Below are 24,114 nucleotides of genomic sequence, written 5' to 3' on the forward strand. Positions count from 1 at the left end.
TCCATGGTACTAGACGAGCTGAAGTCTAGCTAGATCGATCGTGAGGTATTGCACTAGAAGTACAGCAGCACGCTGTCTTTACCTTCATCTACAAACCAGCCGAGATAGCAAACTGTTTTTAATCAGAAAAGATTTGCAGCAGGTTACAATGATGACATCGCCCTGCCATAGGCCTCAGCACTTTCTCCTCAGTGAGGAAGACCTTGTAGTCCACTATTTCAAGTGATTTTGAATTCTTGACAAGCACTACTGGTTAATAAATATCACAGGTGAGTAAGCCTATGAATTGGCAGCGACACCCTATATGTTCTTTCTCTATCCCTTCAATGCTTCCTGGCAGTGCTTCAGCATGCTGTACAAGAGCTACCCCGCTTGATAAATACTTAGATTGATTAAGCATTGAAATGTAAGATGAATACTGTAACTTGCCTCAACTCGGTGTCCATACCATAAAGGAAACGTCTGAATAAATGTGGCTTGCAAGGAGGCCAGGCCAGGCCCTCTTGCCCTTGAACTCCAGTCATTCCTCAGTAAGGGAAATGTTAGATTGGACAATGAGTGGAGTTGTTTTCGAGGCAGGCGGAATCTTAAGAGATGTTAACTTTTCCCAGACCAAAATATTTTCTGTAGTACAGATTTTAAGATGGCTCTCAAAATCCCTGTGAGCCATATTCTAGTCATGAAAGCTAGCCTCTCTTGCTCTGAAAATGTGCAATGGAGCACAAATTGCCTGTCCACAAAAGGAAAACCTCCTCGGAAACACTGACAGTTTCAGTGCTGGGAGTGGGGTTCTTATTGTGGTGCTCAGCGATGACACAAATCTAGGTGAAGTGCCACAATCACAGTGTAAATAATACCTCGTTCTTGAGCGGACCATTGCTCAGGAATGTTGGTAGGGTTTGCAAATTCTTCGCTTCTTTTTCATCTTCCCCTTGTGAATCTCTCAGACATTTTTAAGGAGGGCGGAATTGACTGCTTCTCCCCGTAACTGGCCCTATTGGAATCCGATTTTATGGCTCTGAAGCCTCAACAAGGTGTTAAACCCTTCATTGGCTGCGTCCAGGTCATATGACTTAATTGTGGCCGCTATTTGGTTCGGAAAGCTAACCTCTTCCTCGTTACACTATTCCCGGTTTCTAAATTGAGGCACCTCCATAACCATGTAGACTTCCTCGGAGGAAGAGATGGTTTACTGTGCACCTTTATCAAAAATTGGACGGGCTGCCGGTGCTTGCTCACTTTTCGCAGCCCGTCCTTGATGCTTAATCTACACAGTCCTTTCTCCTCCATTACCATCTGAGATGCAGAAAAGCTGTACAAACATGCTTCCACAATACTTTGTAGTTCTCGCACAGATCCAATGTTTAATCAGATTAAAACGTCTGATGTCTATATAAAATACTGATGTGTTACTTTAGTTTGATGGCCCATAATGGCGTAACCTTGCTACACTTAATTTACTGCTTGTTCCTCAGTCTCAGTGGGCCACCCTCCCCCTCAGTCTTACTGACCTGCTAATCCTGTAAATTAGTGTCTTGTTGTGGTTTTGTATGTTCTTTTTCTGGTAAATTGAAATCGGGCTCGACCGGTTTTGCCCTTCAACGATCACCTTCAGCGTTAAACTGTGACTCAGTTGCAGTTTGGATTTTTCCATGCCATGCGTTGGCTTACCTTGTGCAGCTCACTGGGCACTCCTCCAACTATGCCAACGGCCTCAGCCTTTGGAACGATTGTACTCGAGCTTCGGTAACTTCACTGACGCTTCCGGTGTAACAAAAAGGACATGGACGATCATTTGCTGCATAATAGAAAAGTTCACCCTGTCTACACCTGCCCATTCAATATAGATCCGAGCGGGTTTGCGTGTATAGCTGTATCTCTGGTGGCAAAACAGTGTATAGTAAAGATCGTCTATGAAGCCCACTGCAGTCTAGTGTCCTTGTCCAGAGAAAGGGTGTAAGAGACCGGCAGGCGTTTATCGGTTCCTTGTGGTCTGAGGGCCTTTGTACTGCCATTTCTACATCCAGCTAATAAGACCAACCGACACCCCGCCCACCCTGTGCTCGTTGCATAGATGTACATGTAACTTGCTGTGGCTTGGGCAGAAGGGGCTAAAGCCCAGGCGCTCTGTGCAGTTTCGAAAATCTACGTTTTGCCAAATATAATTCTTAAAGTTGCCAAAGATATTATGTTCATGTCTGCTTTAAAGGGCAGAACCCGAAACTGATATTGTCGCGTTCCAACAAAGGCATTCAGGTTCCTTCATCTCATTTCCACGAAACACTTTCTCGTCGAGAGCATCAACTACTCTGCAGGTTTGGATATTTCTATGCGGAGTGGTGGGGGGTGGGGAGGAAGGAGGAATAAGGACCAAAACACAATAACACAATTTTCTTTTCTGACCTAGCAGAATTATTATTAAATCCAGGCATTAATACAATTGCAGGGTTCATTCATGAATACTGAATACAAATTGAAGGGCCACAACTCACAGCACATAGGTACTGTGTATAAAGCTATATCTGCCAATTAAGTTACAAGGAGGTCTCGGGCATTGTAATTCTAGTACAGGTGTGTGTGTGGTGTGTGCGTAGTGTGCGAGCCCCTCCTTTTTGATCCCGCCATCGCTGGCACTAGGCCCACAGATCAGACCAAATTTGGCAGGTTTTTACATGTAGTCCAACAGTTACAAAATTTGGGATGTAGCCTCTGGATTAGCCATGTGAGATGACTGAAACGTCTGACACAGTTGCAACATTTACTAACGGTGGGTCTTATTTTCTTTTTTCTCTTTTCAAACGCCTCTTTTGGGCATTGTGAGAGAGGCGAGAAGTAGGAACATAAAGCTGCCAGCGAACTTTGAAATCATGCTTTCAATTGTGCAAATAATGGAAATGAGCTTACATACTTAAACATTTAATGGAAATAAAGTAGTTATTGGTTGTACGGTTGAGCTCTATTAAGGCAGTCCAATCCGAAGGTGTGCAGAAGGGGGTCATCAACTAAGACGAGAAGCTAGTGCCCGATACTACTGTGCTCTGCTTTCTGCTACTTAAAGCAGGGCAGAGTTTAAAAAGAAGGCTTCTGTCTGTGACCCAATGCCCCCCCCCCTGCCAATGACTGCTGCATTGAAGGAACGGACTATGGAAAAACAATATCTTTTTTTTTTTGTAATGGAAGCCTATCAAGCAGGGGTGGACTGACCTATAGGGAACTCTGGAGATTTCCCCGTAGGCCCCTGCACCCTGGGCCGCTTTTGTGTGTTAACTTATTTTTTTCACATTTTTTCATAGAAAAAGGGTTGGGCTTGCTAAAAATGTGCAATATAGGGCCACTTCGAAAACTATTTCCAGGGCCTTTTTTGGTTCCTCTTTTAGGTCCAAGTCCCCTCCTCCACCCTGCTACCAAGGTGTCCCCTTTAACTTGTGGCAGAGGAGGGATAACATGATCTGCCCAAGAACGAGTGTCCTGGCGCAGGTGTGCTCACCCCAACCTCAAAATGTTCTTTAGTTGAGCTGTGTCAGGTATTTGTAATTTGCACATCCCATACAGAATGCTCTGCTGTTGCTTTTGACGCCTGGCTCCTTCCTTGCAAAAGGAGTCCTGTTGGCTTGCAGCTCTATACTAGATAGAGCTGAAAGAGGTTGAATGCTGATGGACACGAGGCCGTTCAGGAGTCTAGGCACTGGGGCTGGAGAGCATTTGTCTCCCGTGATTTAGCATTGGATGTTCAGGAACGGTCTGGATGGTGAAGCCGACGTGTGTGCCAGGAGCACAGGCTGAGGTCTTGATACAAGAGCTTCATCTACCAGATGGATGCGGTGGGGTCTCCTCGGAGCATGTTCAGCTACTGACCCTGGCTCCTGGATATGTGGAAGCAGGGAAGGAGCGTGGCTGGATCTCCTCCAGTGATATGTTTGGCTCTGATGAGGGCAATGCTGGCTGGGCTGTCCTATGTTCCATGCCCTCATGAAAAAGCGTATCACTCGCTGTGAGTCTGCGCGGGCATGTTCAGCCCAGTGCTGCCTTTCTTGCTTTATACACTTCTCAGAGCCCAGCAAGTCCGCAGAGGGCCTTGGATCGGCACTCGGGGCAGACACTGTGTCCTCCACTATAATATGAGAAGCACGCCAGAAAGCCCCCTTGCACCTGTCCCTTAACAAAAGGTGTGCTCTTTTACAAGCTTTCAAATAAAAGGTTGTACTTTAATTATATGTCCTAGTTTTTGATGCGGTGCCCCGAAAAAGGACAACATTGGTGTTTTTTTCTGACCCTTTGGGCATAAAATTGGTATCTCATGACTCTTGACAAGCAGTCTTTCACACCTATGGTTGTGAAAGCATACACCCCAATCCTTATTCCCGCCTGCTGTTAATGCGGTTTTATGTGATGTTGTAAAGGAAATTGGTCGAATCCAAATCCATCGAATTTGAGATTTTCTCTTTTAAGCCATTTTGCTGCAAAGATATCCATCCCCCCCCTTTCTTTGCCCCCCACCTTTATTGTTATCCTTACCCACCCCCCATACATGATGGATTAGGCTTCAACCAAATCTCCGGCGATTAAATCTCCCTATCCCGTGAAAGCAGGTTGGGCGAAGGCCATGGTGAAGTGTTGACTAGGAGTGTGCGAACATAGGGCCAAACCTCTTTCGTTCCCAATGGCAACATGGCATTTCCAAACCGCAAGATCGTTTTCTTGTATTTAATTCACGAAGCTGCATAAAGCTACACGTTTTGCCTGCTCTTTTTCCCTAGTGGCCATTATGCAGCGAAAGGTAACACCTCGAGGAGCGATTAGCAGTCATTCCGTGATCACTTGGTTGTGTCTTGGGCTTTGTAATTGATGGTCTGCAGTTGAGTATTTGTAAATATAGCAGTTGGCGCGCTCCCTAAATGGATGGGCGCGCGGCGCGCCAGATGTGCAGGGGTGCCCTTGCTGTTGTCAGGAGGAAGACAGAGTGCCTGTCGGCTGTGCCTGCGGTGCTGAGCGTCAGCCAGGGCCCCACCATTCCCAATCTGCACCCAGTATGCTTTCTGGTGGCAGACCGGCACCCTCGGTGGACGCCCGGCCTCCTCGTGGGCAGGGTCGTCATTATGCTCCCAGGTGGCGGATCACTGCCGGGGCAGCAAGGCATGCCTTCTCGACGCCCTCTGCTTTTGCTTTGAAGGTTAAAACGGGCACGCACTGGGTCTCCCTCTTCTGATTTAATAGAGTAGTGCTGGGTTTTGCATAGAATGTTGCGGTCCCTGTTGATGAAAGTGTGTTGGAACACTTGAACGTAGCATCATTTGTGTTTCAAACGTACGTTTCCTTTACCTACACCAAACAACTTGTTTCAGTATGGAGTGTAACTCAATCTGGCCCCTGCTCCTTTCACATCACAGAATCTCGGTCTGGCTGAAATACTTCATCCAGCAAACAAACGCTCATCCTCTCTTCTGATACTACTCAGCTTTGCAACAGTTCTCAACACAGTACATAATACTACACTGTTGCTTTGACTCCCTCCGCTGGTATGAATTCCTTCTGTCGCAGAGGTAACAGCTGGGTGTGGGAAACCCTGTGACAATCCAGAATCGCCACTATTCCCCTGATGATCTAGATTTGTGCAGCCCCACATAGACCTTTGACGCCATCACCACCTGAGCTTCCATTCATAAGATGACAACACACATGTCTAACGGCATGTCACAGGCACCAGCAAACACTTGTAGAAAGTCTAAGAAGGATTGAAAACATGATGGATGAGCCTTCACAGCCTAAACCTCAATGGCTTCAAGGCAGGAATTCCAAACGTTTCCAGAGCAGAATTTGCACCCTGTGTTCCTCTTCCGATCGTCCCTTCTATCCCCGCAGAAGTTCCAGATAGAGAAAAAGATCGCAGATCAGGGCACCACTGACCTCAGCCTTAACTTGCAAGTCATTTATTTATTTTTATTTATTTATTGTATTTGGTTATTTGCCAAAACCCTGGTGTATCGCAACATAGTTTACAGGAATACTTACATACTTACAAATTACAAGAATTATACAAGAATACTTAAATAATAAGAGATAAGAGGTTACTTGGTTAAATGATAGCTTAATGTTTTCTTGGTTACATAGATAACTAAACATTGGGTAGGGGTTAAATGATAGCTTAATGTTTTCTTGGTTACATAGATAACTAAACATTGAGTAGGAGCAGAATGATTAACGCCTACTTACAGTTTGTACATTTGGCAGCAAGTAATAGCATACCAGCATTTATATATTTGCATTTGGTGATGATTAGTATATTTTAAAGAGCCAGGTCTTTAGCAGTTTCTTAAACTGTGGGAAGGACGGCTCGTTGATGATGTTGGGTGGGAGGGAGTTCTAGATTCTAGGGGTTGCTACGGGGGAGCTGGAATTGCTGGTTCTGGATTCCAGGGGCTGCTACGGGGGAGCTGGAATTGCCGGTTCTGGTGTTATTGATCTGGGGGATGAGCAGGTGTGTGTTGGAATTGTATCTGAGTATTCTGGTGGTTATGTTGCGTGTAAGGCAGTGGTTGAGATATGTGGAAGCCTGTGAGTAGATACATTTATGTGTGATGGTAAGTGTTTTATGTAGTATTCTTGCTTGAATGGGTAGCCAGTGAACCTCTCTTCTGTACTGTGATATGTGATCTCTCTTGTTGATGGCTGTTGTACATTCATCTTCATTACCAGTTACGGCTCCTACAAGAAATCTTGCCATACTTCCCACCCCAGAATCATTCCAGGGCTGTATGTGCCCTTGTAAACTCTTGCTTTTTGATTACGACAGTGCCTTCCCAGATATCAACTGCTCACTCTAATAAAGGTGAAACATGCAGCGGGTTGATAAAACCTTCCAATGAGAAAGTCTACTGGCTCCCGGTGCAGGCCTGAATACATTCGAAAGTTGTATTCCTGCCATGCAAATGCCTGAATGGCACAGTACCGAGATCCCTTGATGATAGCATCAAGCACTACCAACACAGCTGCACATTGCACTTGATTAGCAACATCTCCTGATCCGCCTCTAGTACAAGGCTTAAGGGGTGCAAGGTGCAGATGCTTTTTCTCCCTCACCATGCATTCATGTAACAGGCTTCATCCCTGAAATCACTAATGCTCCTGCAGTGACGCATTTCAGTGACCCCTTTAGGATTAATCTTTTTTTTCACCCACCACCTACTGGTAGCTACTGTGCCTGTCTTTGGGATGTCCACTCCATCTGTTGCCCCCCTCGATGGCTCTTCAGTACGAGTCCAGACACTTCCAGTAATTTGAGATCAACCTTCATCGCTACTGCATCAGCATGTGGTCTTGGGATTGCTGTTTGTAACCAATACCCACGCCCCCCCACTACTGCATCAGTGCCCAAAAGCAATTAAGCTTACAGTGTGCCCTGTGCAAAATAAGCGCAAAGAAAAAAAGCCAGGCTTATCCCTGGATTTCTAATCCTAAGGCTGCCAATTGGCTGCTGGCAATTTCTAAAATGAATGGGGCTTGTAAACAAAACAGTAACAGTTAGCCAGCACATATATCAATTTTACTGCTGTCACATTTAAATCAAGTGTACATGTATAGGATAATCAGTGATGCACAGCTCTTTGTGGACTGTGAAAGGAAAAGGTGTGGTATGCTCTACTGTATTGTATTACGTGTTGTTGTGTTTTGCCCTTTATGCAATATTTGCATTTCTATGATGCTTATGACGTTCTGCTATGTGAGACCTGCCCTCATGCTTTTGTGGCCTCTCCTGATCAACAGCGATTGTCCCTAAGTTGTAAAGAATGACTAGAGCAGGGTGATATATGTGCACTCACCACTAGCCATTGGCTAGTCATAGTTGACTCTTGGCAAGTTAGAAATGGTTAGCTTTGTGTATGTAAGCAATTGAGGCAGCAAGTGACTTTTTTTATGGCTGGCTAGAAGCTTGCAACTTCAATTTTTGCCCCCTGGTTTAGAGTAACAATCCTGGCTAATTTTTCAATTGTTTTCATCTGCATTTGTTGCATAAAAACATGATTGAACCTCAGCTTCTGTGATCAGGGTCTAGCCTGCGATTTGATGGCATGATACCTTTCCTGTCCCTTTGGGGAATTCCAGCAGTCGTCACTAGGTCACCCTGACATCTTTGTGTTACCCTGACCGCCTCTTGCACACCCTTTGTAATGACATCTTTCTATGGAATATATCTACTTTTCAAGTTATTCGCTTTACGGAGAAAAATCCCTGAGCTAATACCCCCTCACCACCACAATTACAATACACAGACAAGCTGTTTTTCATCTGAATATCAAGACATTAAGTAATTTGCTTCCTTTCAATGCTGGGAAAGTCACCCACAATATGCAACATAAATACTGGTGGCTTGTCTACAGAAAAGAATATGCAACCTGTTTGCTACTATCACACTAATGTTTTAATTTCAATTTGCACACATATCCATACACTGAAAACAAATTTGACTAGTCCAGACAATCGATATAGTCCTCCACAATGTATACAAATTGACTTTAGCTGTTTGATTCATGAAGATAAAACAGTTTTTGAATGCAATTTGAAACCAAGCAATACACTTAGTTTTCTCTGAAACCATTGATACGTGTTGACACCAAACAGAAATATTGCTTGAACATCGATTTCTTTGGTACTGTTGGTTCTTAGCTTGGGCATAGATATAAAAATAGTGGGGTTCACCTGGTTATAATTAGTTTAAAGTCATGGCCTAAGAATTCTTTTTTTTGTTTTGGAATGCTGGAATAGTACCACCTAACTCCCTGCTATTCTCTAGGAATCCGGTTCACCCTTACAGCACCCAAGTTTAATGTGTTTGTTAAGGAATATATTTCAATCACAAAAGCTAGTCATTCCTCATTTCAATTTGGGATGTCTTTGGCTTCCAAAGACCCCAGATTGCTGCTTACTAGATTATTTATCAATCAAAACGCGCATACGCCTACTATTATATTCCCGCTTTCAGTGACAGTTGATTAACATTGTTCTCCCCAAAAATATTTTTTATTATCTGGGATTTTTTCTTTGATTCTTGAGACATTTGTCCAATATATCGGAGATTATTGTACTGACTTTTGGTTTGTCTTTCAAAGGCCCTGGACAGGTAAAGACCTCAACCAGCTTCAGGCGCTACTGCCAGATAAGCCCCATGTTTCAGTCTGTCCACCTGCTCCCAAAATCCCTCTTAGGTGATAAGTTTCTGTCCCATGAGGAAAAGGCCTTTTAAGCAGAATGTTCATCAGCTGCTTTCAGTTGAGGCCCCAATCCTCTTTTCTCCTGTCAAATACGACCTCCTTCTCTGCTTTTCAAAAACTCTTCGATTCTTCCTATGTGTATGTTTAAATATGCAGCAGACTCCACCCATGTAGCATCATTTGACATAGCACTTTTGTATTGGAAAGAGCCTGGGATTGGTCCCCCTTCGCTTACTCAAACAACTAAGGCTCATCCTCTTTGATTTTATTGGTCAAATGTATTCTCTGTGCCATAAAGGTGTGCCATAAAGGGATATGTTAATTATGAGGTAGCCCTCCCATAAAGAAGGTGAAATCAAAATTAAACTGGGATGTTTTCTTCTTAAAATACTTGGTATAGACCTGTGCCATTAATAAAAATTGTATTTTCAAATGTGCCTGAATGTTCTGAATGTGGAGATATTCGTTATGTTTTGATCTGCTGAATCAGATCCATCTTTGTTTCCAATAGAACAAATGGTTCAGAAGTTGTAACTAAAAAATGTATTTTCAACTTTTAGTCCAAATAAGTCATTTGGTGCAGTACACTTTCAAATAGGCTTGTGTTATATCTATTCACTAACTTGCATTTACATTGCATGTGTGCTAACTCTAGTCAACATCTGCTGTTATGAACAAATGAGGATTTGAATAAGTAACTTGGTGGAACAGACACCAATTCTTCGTGGGGTAGTTTTGCTACAACAGGTCAGAGGTCAGACATCTGCTTGTTTGAAGTCACTATTAATGACTGAGAATGCATTCATCAATTTCTTACAAGGGTGGGCTTACACATAAGCGTACAGAAATAGGACCATGAAGACCCGGATTTTAAAATTGTTAGATTTTTTTTTCTTCTGGTTTTGGGCACACGCCTTTATCCTCAATAGCCACAGATGTGTCCATTAACTTTGATCAAAGGGATAGATAAAGGATCAGTTCATTTCTGGTTTCAAGACAGCCGACACTTGCACATGTAAAAGGAAAATGCTCCGGCATGTCTTCCTAGGGATGCAAAACCGACCCTTCTCATGCGAGCTCTGTTATTCTGTGGCCGATCACAGCCCTGGTTGCTTGAGAAGAGGAGCCAGTGAACTGGTTCCTCTGAGGGTCTTCTTATTTCCCTGAGATTGCACCGATCCAGCGGGGGGCTGACTCAGGATGCCGCAGAGAGGGGCGATGAGGGATTGATTGCTTGGCGTCGGCGGGTTCAAGATGGCGACCGGAACTATCGCCATCCATGCCTGAGCAGGAGGGTGGTCTGCTTTGACCTTGGAGCAGTGCTGAGGGACCATGACCCAGGAGAAGATTCACCCTCCAGGCCCCACTCGTCTTCAGTCTGACATTTCTGGGTCTGGCACTGTGGGAGATAGGGAACGCAGGCAGCAACTGAGCACGGTATATGGGAGAGGTGCACAGAATCATGGACCCGGGTGGAGCATTCTGCATTGCTTTGCAAGAGCAAAAAAGGGACGAGTCTCTTCCCCACAGCACTTGTTCCTCTGCGCCAGTGACTCCCTGGAGGTGCCTTGTTGGAGTGCATTGAAGGCCTGTAGGAGGCCGCAGATAACTTGGGCGGGTTCTATGTTCTTTGATCCCCGGTAATTTAAAAGCCTGGTATTTAAACATGTACATAATGATGAAAATGTACAACGAATTAAAAAAAAAGGTTTTGGGGGGGATACCCCTCATAGCCCCCCTCAACCACCTATTTGAGCCTATTCCCTAACACCAACCCCTTATCTGCCCTTTCGCAACCCCCCTAAAAATGTTGTTTAACATTTTCGTAATTAAGTATACTTTTAAATTCCAGGCGTCTATATTAACAGCGATGAAAGGACGTCGTACAGATGGGCGGCCTCCCTCACATTGGGCAGTGCTCATGCACATGAAGGCCCCCTTGCCAATGCCCAAATGCATTCCTCCGGGAATGCCCTGCCCTGTAGTGACCCTCCCTGTACATCTCAAAGTCTCAAACAGCCCGGTTCGGCGGCGCCCCCTTGGACACTCTTACAGTGATCTCCTGCATCTCAAAAAGGGGAGAAGATGTGGCACTGTCATATTCATTCCCAATTGGGTGACTGTTCTTCATGGGCAGTGTTTGATTAATTGATCTTTTTGACCTGCAGTGTTCCATCACCCGTGAGTGCTCTTATGACTCTCCGCTGATGCTATATTTATCAGCAAAGCCTCTTTGCTTGTGAGCTGGATGGGATATACTCTGAATAGGGCTCCGCCAGGTGCTCCATTGCTCTTAGGTGATAAGGTGGGTTGCCAATTATACATAATGGCTAGGATGCCCATGAAACAGAAAGCTCCCCATTCAGGGGACATTAAAAGCCTCATACAAGTCCAGGAAACCTCTATAAATAACCGCAACAACTCCTAGTGGTGTACATAAATTCTCTGCAGGCCCAAAACGCTCTATAAGACATGCCTCGAAAACGGACCTGCAGCTCATTCTTGCGGAAATCAAGGAGATGTAAGATAATGCCCCCTCTCTAGCAAAATCCATGACACATGTGAGAGCAGTGAATAAAAAGTAGACTGAGGGAAGTGGATGATACTCTGTGAGCGAGCACATGAATTGGGGGAAAGAGCAAAGGGCCTAGAACATCAGATGGAGTTTATTATCGCCAAACTGGAAGATGGAGAAAATAGAATGAGCTGGAACAACATTTTGGATACAAGGGATCTCGAAAAAGGTTTCGGACTGTGATCTCCAGGAGTATTTCATAATCCTATTTCGACTGGTCCTCGAAGAAACTGGTGCTCTGGAGAAGCCCTGGATCGGACACAGTCTTCTCTAGACTGCAACAAAAGAACAATCTTATCCCTGATGTCCAGCCTTGTGTCCATTTTTTTCAGCTTGAGGACCATATAATGAGACGGACCAGAAGAATGCCGACTATCCACTTTAGGGGAGGATTCTGTTCTGATATTTCAAGATCTGGCGCAGGCGACGCTGCAGAAGCATCAGAGCCTGCGATTGGGGACTGGGTTTCTCAAGGAGAAACAAGTAAGATAAGTAGGCACATCTATGCAGGTTGTTATTTGAACTAGATGGAAAGACATCTAGAATCGACAAGGAAGAGGATGTTGCAAAATTAATTGACTTGAGAACTGTTCCTCCGGGGACCAATGAGACTTCAAGGAATGAGCGAGACTGGAACAGGAGGCCGGGATATGGAAGAAGCCGGTGAAGAATATAGCACATGGACCTGTGTGGGAGGGAAGAGCCGGGGGGGGACACTTAATGTGGAAAGTGTCTTGATTTCTAGGTTGGTTTTGCCTCCTATTGTTAATTCTCTTAGATACTGTGAATATCATGGGGTGGGCGGGAGGGGAAGTCTTATGGGTTCCTTCACAGTCCTCCAGGTGTTCAGGGTGTGGGGGTATTCGCTGGGAGGCTAATTGGGTCGCGTGGGATGCAGCTTTGTTGGGTAGGAGAACTGACCGTAGATTGGCTGATCGGGGTCCTGAATGCCTGAAGTCGGGGTGTGGCCAGTAACCATGGGAAAGTCTCACATTCTAGTTATAGGTTTTTGGTTATATATTTAGGCCCGTTTGGCCTGAACTTGTTTGTTCCGTTTGCGGTTGATGATAGTATATGGGGAACAGAGAGTTTTCAGAGACAGGTCAATAAGGCATGGAGAATTATGAAGGCATTGCGTTCCTCAAGGCTGATATGGGCTTTTACGACACTAAACGTTTGGGTTATTAACCACCCCCCCAAATGTACTTCTATTCTTTATAGGTTGTGCAAAATGAGGACATGTATTGCGCTTCTACAGGAAATTCACCTATTGAAACAAGATGAAGGTTGACTAAGGGAAATCTTAACTAGGGCTCCTCTGTTCGGGGGCAGGTGTTGGATATCCCAGACATTAAGAAGTATTTAGTTGCGGGTCATCTAGCTCCCATGCTGTAATGGACCATGGAAAAGGGCGTTAAAGAGATGCTGGGGCGTGGAACAAAGTGTGACTTCTATTCCTTTGCATAGATTTCCCTTCCTGGAAGGACTGCAGCTGTTGCCTACCATGGTGAGTTCCTTAATATACTGGCATAGAGCCTTGCTAACTAGAAATATTCCTCCTGGTTTGAGTCCACTTTCACTGCTCACTCATAACCCTGCGTTCACACAACGATTGAATGCAGCCTCCTTTAGCAGTTGGGAGCAGAGTGGGATTTTCTGTCTTGCTGATCTCTGCGTAGAAGCTAGACCAATAACGTTTGAGGAATGCAAGGAGAAGTTTCACTATTCAAGGTTTCACTAAGAAAGGTTTTGCTATGCCCACATCCAGCATTAGATGACAAGTGGTGGGGAGAGGTGGGCTGGAAGTGGAGTGCTGAAGGGATGGGAAATCGCGATGGCAGAGGGGCAAGACCAGGGCCAGAGATCTAAACTATGCCGGCTTTTAGACAAAGATACTCTGGAAGATAAATTGCCATACATGACTCGCTGGGAGACCGAATTGGGAAAATATATTCCACAAGAGAATTGGGAATGCATTTGGGAGAGAGAGTGTATAGGGTGTCCAAATGCAGCACGATAAAAGAAACTATATATAAGATATACTTTTGCGGGTACTTTACCCAAGCAGAATTAGCAAAATGGTGCCTCATTATTCCCCTCTATACTGGCGTGAATGTGGTGAAATGGGATCCCCAGGGAACGGGTGGGAAAGACCAGATCGACTTGAAGGAAATCCTGGGTCATATCAAGGATATTAAGGGTATTTTACTACACATACCATCTGTTATGGTTCTGTGGAATGTGGTAGAGGGGTCATATGCTATGTGAGGGTGTCTCAGCGGCACGGATTACACATTTGCTGAATCCGGCCAGAGTAAAGTTAGCCCGATTTTGGAAAAAGCATGCATGGCCTGACTGTCGGTCAATGGTGGGTTGAGATATCAGGAGTATTGGCCATGGAGAAAATACCTGCTCTGGCGTCCAGCGGTCCGGCTACCTTTGTCAGAGTATGGTCCCCATTTCAGGAATATGTGAGGGTTAGAGAACAGCACTATAATAGACCTGCTCTCTTGAAGAACATTTCTATATGGTGAAATTAGGTACATGAGGGGAAGGAAATGAAATGAAAAGTGGGATTGGGATCTGATACAACCTCTCTGTCTTGTTCTATTGTCGAACACTAAATGACAGCTAGTAATGATTGCTTTTATTTTATTATTTGTTAAATGGCAGTGTTTGGTGCAGGGAATGACTGGGACTGTGCCCCTGGCTATCTATTTACATCGCTTGCTAATACTGTCAAACCTTTTTGGAAAATTAATAAAGAATGCTTGTAAAAAAAAAAAAAAAGAAAGGAAATGCTCTTTTTGTATTTATTTTACTGCTAATTGCAATCTAATAAAGTGTAGGCGTAATAAAAGATTCAACTTCAGCTATCCACATTGATTCAAAATGCACCTTCTTTGCACCATTTCATTTTAGAATAGTAAAATTCAAATTGCTTAGTTTGTTAAATTCCACTTTCACATGCAGCATAAATACACAAGCTCCTTTAAATTAGCTAATTTCATCTTCGGTAAAGCATATGGTCTTATGTTTAACATGAATTACAGTGTAAAGCCATTGTGAATTTATTTTATATAACGGAAAGCATTACGTTTAAGCAGGTAGTATTGTCAATCTAGAAAAGTAGGCACCCCTCAATCACGGTGTTATGTATCATGTTGGCCGAAGACCAACCGTCTCATGCATTCAGTACTAGAGATCTATAACCATGAGCTTGACCAAAGTGCGGCCATTTTAAGGTGACTGAAATCGCCATTTTGTTTTCTCTAACGTTTGCTTTTTGCTTTCTGTTAAACTGCACCGTCTAATGACAGTGTGATTCAGTGTTAGGTTGGGCTATCAAGCCATGTCAGGCTGATCATTCCCATTTAATCTTAAAAACCGGTCACCTAGTTATTTTATGTTGTTGACCCCCGGAACACAGTAAGTGCTTATTTATTGGGTGTATATTTTTTCCTTATGTATATCCTCCTTAAATTGATTGACATTTAAAGCTAGTGACTACAATCAGAAGTGTGGACACCTGGCTAGAAACTCATCAAAGTATATTCATGGTTGTCTCATAAAGCAGGAAAGCATGGGTATAGAAAGTGTGGGGCATTGTTGCAGACATTGGGGCCTTCTTGGGAATTGCAATTGGCAAAGGCATGACACATGCAGGTGTTGCTTAATGACGTCCCTCCCCGGGCTCAGGATTCCCAAGAGCACGCCTGGCTTCCTCTCTTATAGCGGGCGGGCGGAGGCACAGGAGGGAATAGCTGGGGCAGGACCAAGGACTCAATATTCCAGTGAGAAATGTCAGAGTCTATGAAACACACAGGACTATAGCATCAACAGGAGCACAGCGGCAGATCCACCAAAAAATGAATCCAGAATCTGCCTGTCTCTGCCTCCCCTCTCTCTATGGCCTTCAAACTGCGATAGTCTAGACTTCCAATTGCATACACATTGTTGTACTCTGGCGCTGTATCCCCTTGTTGTATAGCGCTCCATTAAGTCACTCTAGGGTCACGCTATATAAAGCCCAGCACGTACACATTTTCCAGTCCCGTTATTCCTGTAGATAATGTAGGCTGTTTTGTGCTCTTGTCATCTACTCCCCCACAATGAAGCAACCTTTCCCATGTCCCCGGCGTCTTTATACCCTTACTTATCCTCCCGAGTCTGCCCACTTCTATGAAAGAGGGGTGCTCCATCACCACTCCTTTCCTATGAATTAGCATAACTTGCTTGGATACAGGCAGCCAAACATGGCAACCGGGGCCCTTCTGGCTTCTGAGTAAGTACCGCCAGTAAAACCTAATATGCTAGGATGCCGCTTGGACTATTGGCAGCCGCGCTGGGCGATCACCTGCCTTCCTCGTTTTGTCTACACCTGTGTGGCTGCCTTCTCCATGATGCCGGCTTCCCCTGTATTCCTGCTGGATCCCAAAACGTAACGGGACAATCCACCAGCAGCTTTCGCCTTTACCGGCTTGGTGTGCATGTTAGATTTCTTTTCTTCATGTCCTCATGAGGGCAATGCATGTCCCATGAAAGCTCTGCTTCCATGTCCATAATCCGCTGCATGACCGCACCCCTGGGCTTTAATGCTCATTGTTTGCGTGTTGTTGCGGCATTGAAAAATGTCTTTTGTACTCCCATAGTAATGGTACCTTCCATTCTAACCCCCAGCTTCAGCACCCCGACTCCCATTGAGGCCTAATCCCCCTCTATAAAATTACAGAAATGTCATAATTATAATTACTGATCACCTTCCACATTGCGCAGCATGAGCCTACTAGATTGGTCTGCTTTGTCGCTGCTCCTTCTCTGAACTGAAAGCTGTTTGTACGTGCATGGAATTTATGAAGGAAGGCTTGTTACACCCCTGTCACAGAAGGTTAGAGTATTCACTTGGCCAGTTGTGGGTTACATTGCCCTGTCCAGGAGGCTATCTGCCTCACTGCAGCTTTGGTCCCCAGAGCTCTTGGTTTAGGCGAGAGAGAAAGCATTTCCCTCCCCGGTTTGTTGCCGTGTGCCCTCCTCCCTGACATACTTTTCTTGCAGTGCTTTAAATTGAAAAGCAAATGAGTGCCAATTGAAAAGCTTATCGGGCACGCTGCGGAATCCCATAATGGGGTGGCATTCACGCTGCACCGCCTGACAAGAACGTGCAGGATTCTATGGGCCTGATCATTGCAAATTAGCAGAGGAGCCCTGGGAGAGGCAGCATAGGCTCTTCCAGCTGAGCGTGAACAACTCCATTTACCTACACATGGTGGCTGTCTAAGCAGAGTTCCCAATGTCCCGGACACTGGACAACAAATCCACCCCCAAATCATTAAGAATTCCTTGGCTACGTCTTGTACGACTGCCCCTTAAATGTTTGAAGATCTGCCTGAAGACTTGCGAATACAATGGAAGTCCTGGTCATTTGTATTTTGCCTTGCATTTTCTTTCCTAGTGACTCAAGGCACATGGTTCCCAAGAAATTGACTTTTACACTGATTAGTTGTTTAGGTATTAAAACTGCTTTGCAGCCCAAAAACAGTATTTCAGGTGGCATGTAGGCAGCACACGTGTGTTTCTGTCTTCTATTTATGCCTGATGTGCTGTAATAAGTTCTTCACTTTTGTGTTTCCTCTTTAGCCCTGGAATGCGGCCAGATGTGAGTGCCTCCCCCTCCAGCTCCACGGCAACTACAGCCCCGCCTCCCAAGCTCTGCCTTGTGTGCTCGGATGAAGCCTCTGGCTGCCACTACGGTGTCCTGACGTGTGGCAGCTGCAAAGTGTTCTTCAAGCGTGCCGTTGAAGGTATATTCAATAGTGTATTACCCGATGACCTTATTTGGCTTAGTTTGTGCCACAGATCATTTCCCGCAAGCCAGGAATACATTGGCGAGCCATGTTTGAGCAACAGAAGATGCGCCCCGCAATATACCTTGGAACATGTTCCACATTTTCAGAATGCACATGGGATTTGCAATTGGCCACACAGTGCAGAACAGACTAAACATAACAATATGAGAGCTAAAAAAAAAAAAAAAAAGTCGCCAACAATCCTTCCTTTGACTTTAAAACCATACAAATCAAGGTAGGATCCTCAGACATTAGGCACCTCCTAGTCGCTACTGGCTCTCCTTGCAGAAGGGAGTCTCCAGTTTATTCTTGAACTCCAGGAATGAGGAGCTGGAACAGAGCTAATACTATACCCCCACAGCCCTCCCTGAGGAGGTTTGCTTTTTATTTTATTTGTAGGTGCCCAGGAGCACAGGTAGTTTGTTCCTGAGGATCCTGGCACCTGCAGGATATTTGATTTTACATGCAAAGAAGATTAGATTTACCAGCTAAACCCCTTAAAATGACATCTGATCACACTTCCTAGCACCAGAAATTGCCCAAGTGGTGGAATCTAGTACCACCCTCATGGGTATCATTTCTGACTTGGGGAGGGGGAGCCATACCACAATGGTATTTCCTGAGCCCCCGTTGGGCAAAACAAAGAAATCAACTACTGTTCCATACTAACCCCATGAAAGAAAAGGTTTTACTTCAACAGTGGCCATTTGCTGCTTCCACTATATCTGCAATTCATTTGGCTAGGTTCAGGCTAGGGATAAGGGTAACACTTGGGGAATTACTTGATTTTATTTGTTGTTTTTTTAGGTACTGCTTACATGCAACATTTTTGAGAGTGTTGGGGTGGGAGGAGAACCCGGAACTCTTCCCAAAATAGAACTACAGCACTCAGAAGTCAATGGAAATGGATGCATTTCTCTCTTTCCTTCCAATGAGTTCCACTTCAAAAGAGCCTGCAGATATTTTGTAATACTCCCTGCGGCAGTTGTGGAGTGCCTGATGTTCCCGAGTGTGAACAACTTTAGGTATAAATAGGCAGCATCCAAACAAAGGTGTGCAGGTGTTTGATTAGAACTCTAAGCAGCTCCTCCGAACGTTTCAATATGGGCGACTGGGGAGACCACTGGAGTACCCTTATATGCTGCTTCCTCTCTGAAACCTGGCAACTCATATGTGTCGAGACACTGCGCAATGTCTCAGTGAACGTGCTTCTCAATGTCATTTGGAATTTTACTTTATTCCATTTGGTGAATTGTTTAACTCGTCACAGTAAGGCGACTGGTGTTCAGGTGGGCGCTGCAATAAAATACAGGTTTGTGAAGAATATGTGGTTAGGTCTGTGTGGAAAATGTAGTACACTTACAAAAAACTCCAGGCAATGCATTATTTTAGGGTGAAGCTACTACCCTAGATTGACCTTCCTCTTGCCTTTTATAAACCATGTTTAGCCCTGAGGTTTCGATAATTAAAGAGGAAGTATGCACAGTGAATGAAGCGTATTCCTGACATTACATAGTGTCACTTCCTAGTTGAATATTCCTAGCCGGAACACCCTAATACAGGCTGTACTAACACTTTAGAAGCCCACTCCAGGCGTCCATGGCATTAAACTCCATTTTGGCAGATTCCCCATGCCTGGTGGATTGTTTTGGCCATCAGGCACACTGTGGTGGACCTGGGTCAGGCTGTGGTTAAGCCTATGCAGACTGTGATGGATGTTGAAAGGTTCTTGGCAAGCTTTTGTGGATCACTGACAGGCTTTGGTGAACTCCCAGTGCACTCCTGGGGCGAGGGGGCTGCCGTGGGCCCTTCATGGGCTGTAGGGGCTCCTATTGGGCAGGCATTTTCTTGCATTGTACTGTACGATTTTTAAATTGTAGCTCTCTTTGCCCGGAGGAAAATCCGTGAAGAAAATGGTAGATGGGACACCTCAAGGCCCAAAAATATATTCGGTTCACTGGCGATTGAGGCAAGCGACCATACCATCCCCTTAATACGTTTGGTTGATATTCCACTTGAATTGCTTTGGACTTTGGCACTTATTGGGACCCGAGTAGTTTTGTCATCTGCTAAAAGCACTGTTGCTTGGTGGCTCACCTCAGTTCTCACCCTTGTTTATTTGAGATTCGATAAAACGAACAGAAGCATATTCTCTTCATCAGTGCACTTTGGAATCCAACCTGATAGCAAGGACAGAAAGGAAATAATGCTGTTTTTGCCTCAGCCGATCCCCATCCCACCCAGAAAAGAGCCTAAATCCTACTCCACATTGGCCTTGAAGCTTAGTATTTGCAGCTGACATTGTTTGTTCACCTGAGACAACCTGGCGTCAGGCCCCCAACCCCCTAATCTCGGCATTAGCAACCAACCAAGCAAATTTGGCAGTTATACGGGATATGTAAACAGCTCATTGCTACCAAAAATTCCCAGAATGTGCCCGCAGCAGCCACTTTCCTGCTGTTCTGAAAATCTGGTGTCGTAACACCTACAAAGTTAAGAGATTCCCCTTGTTATTTGTATTGCCTTGTGCGGATCCCTAGGAAAAGTACCGGCTGCATGGCATGGCAAGCTACCTGTTAGGGAATGGCCAGCATGGATACACTTCAGCTGTGATGTTATGAACAAAATATGAAACTAAAATGATCCCTAGTCTTCTGATACATACAATATTTTTTGATATATGTTTCTCGCACACATATTTTGTTCTGTGCAATTTAAACTTAAAACTATTGCCATCATGCAAAACAGGGCCAGTTTTAAATGTCTTCTCTTGGTTCACAAATCTATCCACGGTATGGCACCACTGTACCTACCCTCCTCTATGCAACACTACAAGCCTTCTCTTAATCTCCTCTCTGCCTCCTTAAGCACCCTTGTGGCACCTCACCCTCACTGTGCTTTACTTCACGTCCGCTCTTCTTGCTCCACTTGCATGGAGTTCTCTTCACCTGGACATCCGAGAAACGGTCCACACGGATTTATTAAAAACCAAACTAAAAACCTACCTCCTCACCTCCGAGTTACCCTCTTAACCTCAAGGCATAAATTAGTTTTCAAAAATGGATTAGTAGAGTTTGCTAATTAATTTTCTCTTGATTAGCAAACAACCTCATTTGATTAGCAATTTTGGTCTGTTTTTAAGGCCACCAGAAGATACTTGTACCCAAGATATAAAATGAGCAAAAATACAGTCATTAGTGAGATAAGTCAGGCCTTGCAAATTCTTTAAAATTTCACTAGACCTGCAGGTTGAATAACTTAGTTTACCCACTCGACTGAAGAGACATGCACTAGACCCATGTCAAAGGATGACCAATTTAAATTCACTTTCTGTAAAATGGTTCATGTCACCACAAACCCACTTTAGTTTGGCACACTGCTGCCACCCAGAGGCCAACCACATACAGTTAAACCTTTTTTGACATTTACTGCAAAGTAAAGTTTATTTAAATATTTCCAACATCCCTTGCAAATGGTACTGTCCCTTCTTAAAATCTACTCCACTATGCAAGTGGGCGAAAATACTTTGCGAGCCCTGGATGAGTGTCTGTAAAAAGGTTAGCTGCATGAATGGACACAAATAGATATGATAAAAAGCACTGAAAACCGTTTGGTCAGCTCTCTACTGCAGGTGCAAATATATAATGCAATCATAATCAGAGCAAAGTGAGCTCTGGAGGACAATTACAGTGTACAGTTTTTCAGTAAGTCTGTAGATGTACAGACTGGATGAAACTATTGATTTCTACTTTAAGTAAATATCAAGTTAGCTTTGTGTATTCATTATGTAAAAGATTAAGCAGAGTGGATGGCGTAGGAGGCAGAGAACTGGGCAAACTAGGCAGAATATTATAGTTTGCGGCCATCTCACCTTCAGGGTGTAGTGGGTATAAAGCAATATGGTAAGATAGAATGTCAAGGAGTATGGGATCAGCTCATGGGTTGAGCACCAGTTGCAAGTGATATGTAACCAGCAGGCCACAGACCTAGGTTTGCCCTCAAAGCATTTGGCTGCGTGGTCATGTACATTTTCAAAAGTGTCCACTTGTCATATGATGCATCTTCCCCACCAAAATGAAATCTAGTTGATACTGAGATTTAGATGCACTTAACTGTGGATGGAGACGATGGAGTGTTTTACAGTAGCAATACTGTTATTATGCATTATGTAACCAACTACATTTTTAGAAAAGGAATTGAAAGCCTTTTAAAAAAAAAATAACTAACACATACTGGTCTTTGGCAAACAGAATACATTTAGCTTAATAAACATATTATCCAGATGATTTCTGGTTTGCAATTATTTGAAAAAGAAAACATGCGTAGCCCTCCCACACAGGCCTTCTAGTACATGAGTGAAGGGGATGATTACTGCTGCACTCTCTCTCCGTTAGCCCATTTGAGCTTGCAATCAAAAGAGAATCGAGGGTGGAGAGAGCTCTGAAGGCAAGAGAGGAATGCTGGGTGAGCTGTGCTTTCATTGAACAGGGTAACTTAAATAGCTAGCTTTGCTACACAAGTGGCAATTTAATTAGCAAACCTACAGAATTGCATAGAAAATTGCTCGGCGACACTGCTTCTTTTATACCTTGTAACCTACTTCTCATCGTCCATCTAGCTAACATTTTCCCTTGCCTCTAACCTGCTCTGTCCCTCACTTTCTCTGCATCCACTCTAGCACTTCAACCATCATACCCACATCCCGAGAACATCTGGCCGTACAGCCGACTTGCACTTAAAATGTCCAATGTTGGTTGTCCTTAATCTATGTACGTCCACTTATGTATGTCCCTGATGACTGTTGCATTTACTCCCCTCCACAACCTGTCCCTCAAACTCACTGCTTGCCATGAAATCTGATTTTGTGCCATTGTATGCTCTTTTGTGATCAAAATTGCATTGTTCCACCCTGTATAAAAATAAAGAAATAAAATGTTTCATACACTCGAATATTATAAGAATTTCTCTTTAAATAATGTCTTTAAAAAATATGAGTTCTTAAATCTTGGTATTTTGGATGTAATTTGTTTTTGTTGTCGTGCTCAGGTTTCATATTCCTTTAGTGACTAAACTCCAGCTTGTGTAAAGTGCGAGCTTTTAAAGCAACCTGTAATGTATTCTTTTCTCCTTCTAAACGTTGTGGTAGGGCTTTTAACCTGTTATGCATGAACATGTATGTTAGTTAATTTGTCCCCTAAAGAGCAAACATTTATATTTATTTTTACCCAGAAGGGATTTAACTTTTCATAACTAAGAAAACTGACAATTTTCTAATATTCTTTCATGTCAAGTCTATCGTAGCCCCTATAAATAGAACGCTTTGTTTGTCAAGGCCACTGGTTATGAAAAACAAACTTTCCGTTTTGAAAGCTGTGCGTCGCATCTACATACTTTGCATAAAGTCTCGGGAGGATAGGATAGCTCAGCGGCAATGTGCTCGCCTTGGAAGTAAGACGACACGGAGCACCACAGGTTCGATCCCTGGGTCCGTGCTTAGAAACCTCTGGGTATTAAGCACGTTATAAATAACCTAGCATATCATCATCAAAGCAAGCAGAGGTTGAGTGCTGGGGATAGCAAGCATAGCTTGTATGTAAGAAGTGGCAGAGATAACTATATTTATCACAACCAGCCATTATTTCATCCAGGAAGTTGCCTCCTCTAGTGCAACATTTCAGGTAGCTGTGGAAAGGTTTCCAGTTGACATTAACTAACTCCTTCAGTTTCTATATTACATTCTAAAACAAATATCGGGTGCATTAAATTGCAAATGTTGACGATAGCCTTCAGTGATGGGAACTTCAAATAGCCAAACTGAAGTGTTCACTAGAGAGGCCCTTATTGCATGTTTCTTTCTATTGCTGCATGATTTCATGATGCATAACATACGCCACAATGACTTAAGTGAATATTTGGGAACCATCCTCTATCAAGGACGCATTACTCATGAACATGTATGCATCCCAAATTCTCCCACTAGCTCTTTGTCGGAGTTGCTCCCACCCCAGACTGGGGCGCATGGGCTGCCGGGACACCATGTGGTACTTGTATTCCTGTGTCAGGGATTGTAAACTAAAGCATGAAATGTATATGATTGACATTTAGTCCTTTTAATCTTTGCTTGCTTACAAACCACATATCTAGTGATTCTTTCTTAGTTTCTCTAAAGCACACAATCTAAATAAATCCTGAAACATATGACACTACCACCTGACCGTCCACCATGCCACCTAATTACCTGTTGGAATGTAGTGTGTCAATGTGTGGCTGTGAGTATGTCAGTAAGCGCATAAGTCGATTTCAAGTTTTGGAGGTGAATTGTGGGAAGCCGAGGCATAGGAGCCAGGACTGGCATTGTCTTTTGTATGTTTGTGTTTTAGTTCAGTTCAGCTATGGGAAGATGATGTGCTGCAGGCTTAAAACATCACCAGAAGACTGTTGCAGTAGGTACCTGGTTGCCCAATTCTTCAGGATTGGGGCTAGTATA

At 44.0% G+C, this 24,114-nt stretch overlaps 1 protein-coding gene across 3 annotated transcripts in view; it reads left to right on the forward strand.

The window, feature by feature from the left end:
- The window catches only part of NR3C1 (nuclear receptor subfamily 3 group C member 1), a 656,238-nt gene that overhangs the window by 385,586 nt on the left and 246,538 nt on the right, over positions 1-24,114 (forward strand). For all 3 annotated transcript variants that reach the window (XM_069652458.1, XM_069652456.1, XM_069652457.1), the window contains exon 3: positions 17,419-17,582. In XM_069652458.1, the coding sequence (XP_069508559.1) occupies positions 17,419-17,582 (164 nt within the window). The remainder of the gene's footprint in view (positions 1-17,418; positions 17,583-24,114) is intronic.

The sequence above is a fragment of the Ambystoma mexicanum genome, chromosome 3p (genome assembly GCF_040938575.1).
Source record: "Ambystoma mexicanum isolate Mex_15411 chromosome 3p, UKY_AmexF1_1, whole genome shotgun sequence".
In the NCBI taxonomy this organism is placed as follows: Eukaryota; Metazoa; Chordata; class Amphibia; order Caudata; family Ambystomatidae; genus Ambystoma; species Ambystoma mexicanum.